The sequence below is a fragment of the Coffea arabica genome, chromosome 6e, assembly GCF_036785885.1.
Source record: "Coffea arabica cultivar ET-39 chromosome 6e, Coffea Arabica ET-39 HiFi, whole genome shotgun sequence".
Classification (NCBI taxonomy): Eukaryota; Viridiplantae; Streptophyta; class Magnoliopsida; order Gentianales; family Rubiaceae; genus Coffea; species Coffea arabica.
The window spans coordinates 6,515,258-6,526,368 of NC_092321.1; the positions used below are offsets into that span (position 1 = coordinate 6,515,258).

Sequence of the window (11,111 nt, forward strand, 5' to 3'; positions counted from 1 at the left end):
TAACACCAACCATCGAAAAAGTTTGTTCTCGTATATAATATAGAGGCTTTGATAAAAGGAACCTTAATTTCCTAGTTCCTACCGACTCAACTGAAACTAGGCGCCCTTCACAGTGGAATCACTTTTGCTAGCCGAATCTCCCCTTTGGAGGGCCACAAACCAAGACACGTAGAAATCCACCCTTCACATATGCATTTCCAAAGCAAAGCATCCGATGCAATGCCTTGCGCGGATGATCTTCTTGGGACAGTTATCCTATAGTCTATATGTGAGATGCATTGCATTGCGTTGGAATATTATTCAAGCTTTTTCACCACTGTACCTACCAAACAAAGCTAATATACATATTCAAGAAACTCAACATCTTGGGTATAGTCTGTATAGATAGGAATACGGAAAAAAAAAAGATAGGATAATAGTAATACTGATAGAATTAGAAAGCTCACCCGCACCCGCATATCTTGTTGCAGCAGGAAGGTAGCTTGCTTGTTGCAGCTTTCAAGGTCCACAAAGTACTCCATTTTCTACTGACTTGTGTTAATCAAATTGTTGGAGAACGAACTCATTTATTTATTTATGTTCATGGACACAAGGATTAAGGGCAACACAGTAGAGTATGTCAAGGGGTTTCGATTTCAGGTTGCACGACAAAGCATTTTGTGTTGAATAATCATCAAACCAAACGTGCAGCACATTTTAGCACTGGTACGAGGTACACGCCTTCTGGATGTTCAATGGAGCTAGGCCCTGGGGTTACGTTAGCTTGAAAGAACACTTCTTCATCTGATCACCACATGATGATTCCCATGTTCTTGGAAAAACCTTGATGTTAAGGCTTGAGGGTACATATATATATATATATATATAAAGGCCTTGCATATATACGTATAGAAGGCACAGTAAAACTTAAGGACTAGCTTCAATTCATTCACACCTCTCCTTCATAATTAATCTGCACCCTATTCTCTATTGCAAGTTTGGAACTGCAATTGCCGTTCACCTCCGTAAGCCTTGATTGATCTTTATATATATATATATATATATATATGTATATTATCTCTTCCAAATCGAAAAATATTTTTATTTCATGCTACAGGGAAGAAAATGTGCTTGGCTAGAGAATTTCTCTCCATGTCAAAACCCAAACCTTCTCATTTTCACTAATAGTGCCTGTCTTTTAATTATTTTCCATGTCATCATCTTTTTGCATCTAAATATTGTAGAAAGTACTCGTAGAATTTCTATGCATTTTATTAAATTATTTTTCTATGGTGTCAAAAGATGAATCCCAAAATAATTCTATGAAATACTGCTGTTTTCATTCGGCCACTATTGGCAAACAATATATCATTTCTTAAATCATTTGGTATTTCCTGTTGATTCTTTTGCTTTATGACTAATACACCTTTGAAGGTAACTTGCCTTTGACCCTTCAGATTTAAATTTTGCTTTGTCTTTTATTCGTTTTCACGTGCAATATATATGTATATTTCTAGTACGAAACCTCTTAGTTGAAAGTAATTTAACGCTTTCTCATTGCCATCTTCTTGGCTATCTCTTTCTATCTTGTATTATACTGTCTACAAATAGGATCAATATAAGTGGACAGTATATGCGTTTCTACTCATGGGAATCACAAAGCTCGGATGTACATTTTCCCTTTTGTTTTTAACGTGATACATATTTTGGAATTCCAAAAGGGGACAACAAAAGCTAGGCCAAGGGGGCATTACTTATTAGAGCCTGATTGAAATCTAAAATCTGAAATTCTTTGAAAATTTAGAGCCTGATTGAAATCTGAAATCTGATTTAGAAGGCTTGTATTTTTCTGAATTTTTTGTAGAAAAATTACTATAGCGATTTGATATATGTGAGGTAAAAAAATGATTGAAAAATATGTTTACGAAAAACGTAGCAATTTTTTTTTGAAAATATGCAATCCAAACGCACCCTAGTCTCCACCCTAAAACTTTTCTTACTCTCACCTAATAATATATGCCCCCCTATTGTGGCAAGGTCTTGTAAGGACTCAATGGGGTTAAAAAGTGAATAATTTGCAGGCAAATTGTCTCGAGGAGTGGTTTGGTCTACCAACAAACGACGACTAATTACATCTTGAACCATAGCCTCTGCACAATGAGAAAGTAGTACAGTCCATGGTACACAATAATTAGCTCGAAGCATCACACGTTATATGCGTGAATTTTTATATTTTTAGTTTTTGTGTAACTGATTATTATGTGTGTATTAACTTCCGTATTCTGTCGGATCTTTGCCTTTTCATTTCTGGTTGAAGAAACCACATTTAATGTAAAGTACGTATTGGCTTCTGATAATTGTCAGCATCACAGCAGACACAGGGCATTATATATACGGCTCTGTACGCATCAAGATTTAATTTTCAGTTAATACGGTTTCACGCGGTTTGTGGGATCATCAGAAAAAAAAGACTCAAAAGGTTCTCGCCACCGAATGACGCGTAACTTGTTTAATGCTCCAATACTTAAATCCAGAATTTCCTCCATGCCCAAAATTCGCTTCTCCAACCGAGGCCATATCGTCTTCTTTTTGGTCTTCCTTCTTTCTCATTTTTCTTCTTCTTCCGCCCGTCTTCTCTGTCATACTAGTTCAACAATACAGTAGTATTTTCTTCTGTTGCATCCAAATTGAAGAAGAAACAGAAGAAGAAAGAAGATGTGGACTGCTATCTTGCTATTAGTGCTTCTTTTCGTTGCTGGTTTGATCAGTACAAACTTCAATAGAAAGATGTTTCTTGCATGGTTTCAATCTTATTGTGCCAAAATCAGAAACCCTTCTTCGCATGCAGCAAACAGCTTTGACTTTTTGGAGACAAAGTCTGGCAAGAAAGTGGATAAAAGAAGTGGTGCTGATAACAAGAAGGTTCAGCTAAGAAGTATTTTTGCTACTTTTGACAAGAACAATGATGGATACATCACAGAGCAAGAGCTAAAAGATTCACTTAACAATATTGGGATGGGCATGACTGAGAGTGATATTGCAGATATGGTTAGAAAGGTTGATTCGAATGGGGATGGATTGATTGATCTCGAAGAGTTCTGTGAGTCTTTTGATTCGTTGATCGGTAGAGGAGAAATGAACGAGGAAGAGCAGGAGAGAGACGCCAATGATGATGAGGATGAGGAGGTGAGTAGGGAGGATGATTTGAAGGAGGCTTTTGCTGTTTTTGATGGAAATAAAGATGGGTTGATAACGGTGGAAGAACTGGGGCTGGTCTTGTCCTCCTTGGGGTTTAAAGAGGGGAAGAAGTTGGAAGATTGTATAGAGATGATTAGAAAAGTAGACGTGGATGGAGATGGCATGGTTAATTTTGACGAGTTCAAGAGGATGATGAAAGCTGGTCATCGGCTTCTTCCAGCTTCCTGAAGAATGAGTCTTTGCTTCTGTTCTTTCTCCTAAATCCATCAAGGTTAGGAAAGAATTTTAACTTTGTTCAAAATCACTCAACTGCAATACCCCTCCTTTTCTTCTCAAGACTGTACAGGTAATTGAACGTATATCATCCTCCTTACGGTTAGGTTTTAGCACTAGCACTTAGGCTTCTAGCAATACCTACTGCCGAGTTTGCTGTTTGAAACATAGGTGAAGAATCAAGTTTAGCAAACACATGGCAGTTGGATGGATCACCATTGAAGTCTCTGCTTCTCCTCTCTATCCAGATTCGAAAGTTTTTCCTTTCTGCTGAAACACTGTCTGTCTGTCTAAGTCATGGTTTTAATTAACATCTGATATCTGTAAATTCTTTGTTTCTTTGGCTGATGTTGGCGGTTTACTACCATTACAAATAAGCTAAAATCGTGAGTACAAACAACAAAGATGTCGGTTTTTCCAGAACTCCGTAGACCAAAACTATCTGAATTAATCCACAACGAGCGTCGGTTATAGCATAAATGGTCAAATCTTACCGTTTACAACCTACTCCAATTACGTGTCAAACGATTTCTCCCACCTCCGCCTCTGAATTATAATAGCATGCCACCCCCATATCCACATCTGTTCTCTCGAACTTGAACTGCATCAAGTTGGAAGTTAACCAAGAACGCTTCAATATTTGGCTCCAAATTATTTGATTCTATCATAAATATACAATTTTCAACCTACTTTTTTATTCTTTCAATCACTATTTTATCTCACGTACATTATTACATTATGAAAAGTATTACAGTAATTATTTCAAATAATCTCCTATCCAAACACACAGTCTGTTATCTGGTTTAATTTAACGCAACCGTCATTCTTGCTGACTTGTTGCAGCGCCGGCGCCTGGGGGGCTCTATTTGTATTTCTACGGTCGGAGTTGTAGCATGCTCGCGCTGATGGCCTGAAGAACTGAGGAGCTGGGTGAGGATTGGGAGCCAGGATGGGCTTTTAGCAGTGCACTGCTTTCTCCGCTGCTCTTTCCTATCAGCTACTTAGGAAGTAACTAGGACGCAAAGCATCTTTAGTTCCAACAACAGATATTGGAGATAGAATATGTTCTCATCGAGAACCACCCCGAATCCATATTGTTCAAAAAGTGGTTGAATTCATACGCTGTTCAGGAATAAAATCAGTTACCATGAGAAGAAGCCAAGAATCTAACAACCAATGGTGGAATTGCAAGGCTGTTAGCCAGTACAACTGACCCCCGTGCGATCCTCAACAGGATTCCAGTTCCAACAACCAATGAACTCAAGCAACGGTCCCAAAAAAAAAAAAAAAGAAGAAAAATAAATAAATATGATTGAAATTCAGAAAAGCAGTAGAAGAAATAGAGAGTGAAGGAGCCAAGCGCACGTGCATCAAATGTTTCCGAGAACAAATAGCAGTTCTCACCAGCTCTCGTCGAATGAGCAGATTATCGGATCACATATTTAGCCTCGGTTTGTTCGAAGAAACTACCAGACGCACACGGACATACCAGCATGACACAAATTCAGATTGTGAGAGATTAAAAAGACGGCCCTTGCAGGAAAATGAAAATAATGTCGAGATCTTATTAAAACAATCTCAGGAAAACGATCTACAACTTCCACAAAGGGAGTACATCTCCTTCCTCTGCTTTTTCTCACAACATAATCAAATAAATGTGACAAAGATCTTTAAAAGACATCAGGGTTAAAGCGTCCTGGAATTGAGTTATTTTGCTGAGCCTGCTTGAGGTGCATTGAAAGAGCATAATTATTGACCTGATGAACATGAAACCATCAGAGAACTTTCAAATGGCCTCAAAATGAAACTAAGCCTCAGTACGCTAGAAACGCAACAGCAGAAAACAATTCAAAGATACAACCAAGAAACTATGCAGTCAAAATTGCATAAGAACACAGGTAAAAGCTTATTTCAAGGAAACCATGTGGGACTCAAGTTCAAGGAAATTTTGGGTTAAAAGATTTCCTGCAGAAAAAGTTTTGAACATAAACAATCTAATTTTCCCTCTAAAAGTAACTGCATGCGTTTCTCATTTTATTCTTAATTTTGGGGATTCTAAAGGAAATTTTGCTCCGGATACTTTAAGTAATAACTTTTTAAAACCAATACAAAAAGTTGGGCAATCTCCATGTCGAGGATTATTTACTGTTCCAAAGTAAAGTGATGAACCAACACATAACCAGCTTCATCGTAGCCAACATTTGAAGTGGCGCAACTATTCTATAGAATCATCATCACATTTAAGATGTAATAGATGTGGCTTGCAGTCTGGAAACATTTGTGCTCACAAAGAAAGTTTCTTTTACCACTTTTTTCTGACTAATGTCAGAGAGATGGCACGGCCCTCATTTCCATGAGCAATAGACTGGATAACACCAGGTAAGGTAAAGTGCTTTCTGCTAGCCGAGTTTGTAGAGCAAAAGAAAGTTTATCATTGCAATATGTGGTACTGTAGCTCTATGCTTATTTCGGATAAGCGAGGGAAAAACCACCCGGCAACTGAAGGAGCAGTGTCTACTGTCCTACAAGGGGAAGAGGAAAGGAGGGGTACTCTTTTTTTTTTTTTCCTTCTAATTAAGTTAATTATTTAAAAATAAAAAAAAAAAGGGAAAAGTTAACAGCTTGTCTCTAACAAACATGTGGAGGAAAAACTCTCTAGTAAACAGATGGTGATATGTAGTCTTTCAAAATATTGGGTTGCTCCTGCTTCATGCCAAACAAATTAGAGATACTTTCACTTTTTAAACAACAAAGCAATCCGCACACGATAAAGGCTTCATGCAGTTAAACACAGAATTGGACGATATACACAAAATTATTGAATTTTGCAATTACCTCTAGTGTTCTGAGCTGCTCCTGGTACTGAGCCACCAGCTGCTTTAAGTGATGCAACTCCTGACTCCTGTCATCAAACTCCTTCTGTCGCTCATGTTGAATAGAAACTGCTCTCTTCAAAACGTTGTTTTCCTGCATCAGTGCCTGAAGCTGTTGCTTAAGCATAACATTCTCCTACAGCATCACATAAGCAAAAGAACAGGTCTGAGAACCAGATATAATTTACTTGTACAGATCTGTGGGCCAACAAAATCAATTAAAAGAAATGAAGCAAAAAACAAAAAGGCCACAGCCTAAAATGTCTACTTGCAAGAACAAAAAAACTGAGACCAAAGAATGCACAGAACAAGAAAGTGACAATCCAACAGTAAGCATAAGTAGATAAAACACCTGCTGAAAGCTCTGGGCTGCCTCTACAGTTGCATGTACACGAATGGACTTCTCCAAAACTTCGAGAGTCCTTGATGCACGAGCTTTAGCATCATCTATGTTTGAAGCACTCATCATTTCTCTAACAAAGTGCTCAACCCATTCTGCTTTGTCAATGGAGTGCTTTTCTGAGGCTGATGCATCCTGCACAGAGGCAGCCTCCCCGTTGCTTATTGCACAACCTGCAAAAGAAGATGCATGATAAATATCCCTTCTAGGCCAAAACTTGGGTAGACCTGGTCTACAAAGGCCTAGTGGCCCAGATTGTGCCACACCACTTGGTGAGATGGTGTGGCACAATCTGGGCCATTGGGTCTTTAAAGACCGGGTCTACTAAGTGTGAGCCTTCCTTCTATGATTGAGCAAGGAAGATTCTTGTGTTTGTCTTTGACTGTTTAGTACAAATATAGGTAAAAAAATTAGCTGGACACAAACAAGTACTTACAAGATTTACATTCTTTGGCATCAACGTGATAAATAACAATAAAAAAAGATCCAATAGGGCTTTTTTCCCCCTCCGTTAAGGGGTGGGGGGGGGGGCCTTTGGGAGAAACAAAATGGATTTTAGGTAAATTGTTATGAAAAATACCAAGTATCAAGACCTACATTTATCTGGGAGTTGGACATGGACCTCCTTTGCATCATTGCTTGCAGCAGATTCCAAATTCTCCATAGAAGTCAACCGAAGCTCATTTAGGCTCCTAATAGCAGAGTCCAAATCATTACTACATTCTTCAAGTGCTCGCTCAAGTAGCTGTCAATTAAAAGCATTAACAAGAAGTTGTTAGTTGCTAATGACCAAGCTCTTACTCTTCTGGCAATGGAATAAAATTTAAACAACCAGGCACACAACAGGTATCAGCAACAACTGAAACAGCAAGCGCTAGAAGTTTATGAACACTAGCATATCAATTATTAGAAGTTGGGTCATCAGAATGCTAACAGATTCTAAATTTCAGTACAGAACAAACTTGCAGATAATTGGGTTGGCCATGTTCGTAATTTGTCAGACTAAATTCAAATAAGGTCTTGCTAATGCTTCTTGTTAAAGATTGGCTTACAACATAGATACATGGCACTTGTAAAATATATAATGTGTATCATTTCAATGCACTGAACTTCATGTCATTTCTATAACAATTGGTTGCAACACCCTAAAATCTTATATTCTGCTGGCAAAGTGTAAGAGTTAATGCGAGCAGATGTCAAACAAGAAAACCAAAAAGAAAAAAGACAGTGCAAGTGCAGTAAGGAAACTAAAACCAAATTATACTACAAACCCCAAAAGAATGAAACGTGGTCATCAAACAATAAATTGAGACCATTCTGAAACCTAAACATCAAAAAGCTATCCATTACCTCAAACAATCCATTGGCACTCAAATATATCTTTAAAGTACATGAACTAAAAGAAAAAATCCACTTTGAAGGTAACATTCAATGAGAATTCTAATAAATTGTTGCAAAACCCACATTATATATGCAAAAATCATAAGATTTCTCACCATATCCAGTTCCTAAAGTAGTGTGACTGCTTTAAGCTTCAATAACTTCATTTAAGAGAATGCTTCATTTGTCAAAAGATTTAGTTGGTTCAATTAAACTTAAATACCATCATAAGAACTTTAAATGGTAATAACTTCTTAATTAGGAATTGTTCAAGTAACAGTGAATAACATGTAAAAACTTCATCCTTGAGCACAAAGTGTGACTCTTATTTAGTGGGTCTGCGCCTATATCGTAAGTTATTGATCTGAGTTGGTTATGCCATTTAAACATTCTCTAGGGACATATCGAAACAAAAGTGTGAGATGTGCATTCGTTAGGCCAACAATCTCTTCCAAGAAAGATTGGAACTTGTTAGGTTTTAGAATTACCATATGTTACTTATTTTGCTTAAGAAATTAAAAAATCCCACAAGTAGTTTCCTTCGACCGTTCAACTTGGACAACTTTTTGCTATAGCAAAAGAAAAAAATGCATTACTTTGACACAGTAGTTGCACGGTAGAAAAGGATGTCCTCTAGCAACAAACATAATATTTCCATCTTCAATTTATTAGAAGTACTCTTAACATGCACAAGAAGTCACCACTATAATCACTTCAATTACCACTATTGGTCCTAGATCTAACTTAAAAACTTGAGGCAACATGAGAGCTTGTTAAAACCTTAAAGGACACGTTGGTCAATGGTCGTCCAAATATTTGGGACCAGTCTACTCTTACTTCCCAGCTGCTTCGCTATCCGGAATTCACAAACTTCCACCACTCAGTAGAATGGCATGGGCATGGTATAATATGGATTTTTAGCAATTTATGTATTGTTTGTAATCCAATAACTTACAAGGGATGTGATAAACAAAAGCATGCGATTTTAAAACTCCACTACTAAAAAAACAAATCACAGCCAGCTAGAATCTCAGACAAAAATGTTTCCATCCTTGGTCCTCCAATTCCATTGAGTGAAGGCCCCAGCCTAATCTGCATCCCCCACTACCCTTCCACACCTCTTATCATAGCTTCCCAACGCAGTGGGCTTAGAAAGTGCAATCCTTTACAAGACACATTTCCCGGCACAGGGTCTCCTTAAAAAGCAAGTTGAACATACCAGCCTCACAAACTTCCAAACAGAAGTATCTTTCAGCATCATCTCCGCATATCAAGTGCATTAGATGAATCTAAAAGCCTCTGTCTGAAGCATTTAAGCTAGTTCCCTATCAACAAAAATACTAATGAAAAAATCTCTATTTTGTTCAACGATGTATTCACCTCATATTTGTAGCTCCCAATCATGACTGGCAATACCTTCTAACTAAACTCACATCACTAATTAACACCTATATAAATCTGATTATCATGAGACGAACGAACTAAGTTAGGAATCACAGCAATGATGAGAGCTAGTACTCGTTAGCTAAGCCAAATTACATATTAAAATAAAGGTTATTTTAAGTTAAAGCATTTGGAAATTACAGACAAAAAAAGCAGGAAAAAATGGAAATTAACCTGTTTGTCCATATCGGGAAAGAGGCCAATAAGATGATCAAGGGCCGAAGAATTAAACGAAACACCTGTAAATAAATTAGCAGAAAAATAGGAAGAGGAGGCTCCTCCGGCGACGGTGGACCGAGGCGGAGAAAATCTAACAGGCGAAGAAGATGAGCAGCGAATTCTCTTGGAAACGGGCGGCGGCGATGTCGAAGAAGGTGACGATTGCAAATCCTCAAAGAAATTCGATCTCTTGCCGCACAATATTGCAGACATGTTGTGCCGCCTCAATCTCTCAACTCTACTCCTACTCCTCTGCTCTCACCTCTCCTAACCTATGCCTCTTCCTCCTCCCCCTCTTCTCTCATGCAGCAGATTCTTACAGATCCACCACCACCAACACCAATTTTTCCCTAAAAATTTCACAGCTTTTTAGTACTGATACTTTTTTTTTCCTTTTTTAATTTTTACCACATAATCTCTGTATTCCTATTTTTTCCTTACTATCAGGAATCAAAGAACAAATTAAATTCATAAATTACAGATACTTAGAAATGATTTGGCGTCAAGTAGGTGAGAGATTAGGCATGCAGTGATTCATGGATTCTGACTCGGAACCTATCAAACTTTGTGACATCGAGTTTATATACGAGACGCGGGTGATTAAAGTGACATGCTGTTTGGGTAGTGACGGCAGTTTTTGACTAAGAAAGTGCCACGGAGGTGCTAACTATGGTTGTTTTGTTAAACACGTTTGATGTCTATTGGTTGGTTACGGAAGCCTGCGTGAGGATAACGGTGGGATTTCCTGGCTTAGTTTTTGGCGTTACGTTTTTGGTTGTTGAAATCGTCGAAGTTTTTTTAAGAAACAGATCCTCGAGTTCAATGGCTGCCGAATAAAGAAGAAATGTGGCGGAATTTATATGGTTTTATTTAGATCCCATGGGTTCTCCGATATTTTAGTAGAAATCATATATTATATAAAAACTCGATCTGATTCGATGTTGAATCAATCAACCCCGCGAACTGAATTGCTAATTAAACCAGTTAAGCAAAAGACTCGTTTATTAGTCAACGATATGACGATTTAATCGATGAATTGAAAAAAACTATCAATCAAATCGCCGACTGAATCACTAACTTAAACATTTTACTTTTTTATAATTTAAAATCTATTATTATATTATGTAATATAACTATTATACAACTCGCGATTGCACCAATAGCCCATAATCCGATCACCTCTCCGGATTGAACTTTGGGCCGAGTTTAATAACTATAGTAAAAATTAATGTTTTCTATTTTTAATGATTTTTCTAAAAAATCTAACATTATCGTATTTAGTTAATTTAATTTGCATTTGTGATATTTTAACGGTTATTTTTATCAAGTCAAGTGGACTCTCAAAA

The 11,111-nt window shown here is 37.5% G+C and overlaps 2 protein-coding genes across 2 annotated transcripts; one reads left to right on the forward strand and one right to left on the reverse strand.

Moving 5' to 3' along the window:
• The first annotated feature begins 2,542 nt into the window (after positions 1–2,542).
• On the forward strand, positions 2,543–3,778 carry LOC113697110 (calmodulin-like protein 3). The gene has a single exon (XM_027216577.2). The coding sequence runs from the start codon at positions 2,695–2,697 to the stop codon at positions 3,403–3,405; it is 711 nt and encodes a 236-aa protein (XP_027072378.1). The 5' UTR covers positions 2,543–2,694; the 3' UTR covers positions 3,406–3,778.
• A 1,217-nt stretch (positions 3,779–4,995) lies between these two features.
• LOC113697109 (uncharacterized) lies at positions 4,996–10,317 on the reverse strand. Its single transcript, XM_027216576.2, has 5 exons — positions 9,721–10,317; positions 7,321–7,468; positions 6,676–6,896; positions 6,286–6,459; positions 4,996–5,207 (listed from the first exon to the last, which is right to left on the reverse strand). The coding sequence occupies exons 1-5, from the start codon at positions 9,976–9,978 to the stop codon at positions 5,121–5,123; spliced, it is 888 nt and encodes a 295-aa protein (XP_027072377.1). The 5' UTR covers positions 9,979–10,317; the 3' UTR covers positions 4,996–5,120.
• Positions 10,318–11,111: the final 794 nt, after the last annotated feature.

Bases quoted from the DNA above. Each gene is read 5' to 3' on its own strand.
- LOC113697110 (XM_027216577.2), top strand. From the start codon at position 2,695: ATGTGGACTGCTATCTTGCTATTAGTGCTTCTTTTCGTTGCTGGTTTG.
- LOC113697109 (XM_027216576.2), bottom strand. From the start codon at position 9,978: ATGTCTGCAATATTGTGCGGCAAGAGATCGAATTTCTTTGAGGATTTG. The intron at 6,897-7,320 runs GTAGGTCTTGAT...CTTCTTTTGCAG, and splicing joins TGTCCAACTCCCAGATAAAT to GTTGTGCAATAAGCAACGGG. The intron at 6,460-6,675 runs GTGTTTTATCTA...GTGATGCTGTAG, and splicing joins CAGCCCAGAGCTTTCAGCAG to GAGAATGTTATGCTTAAGCA.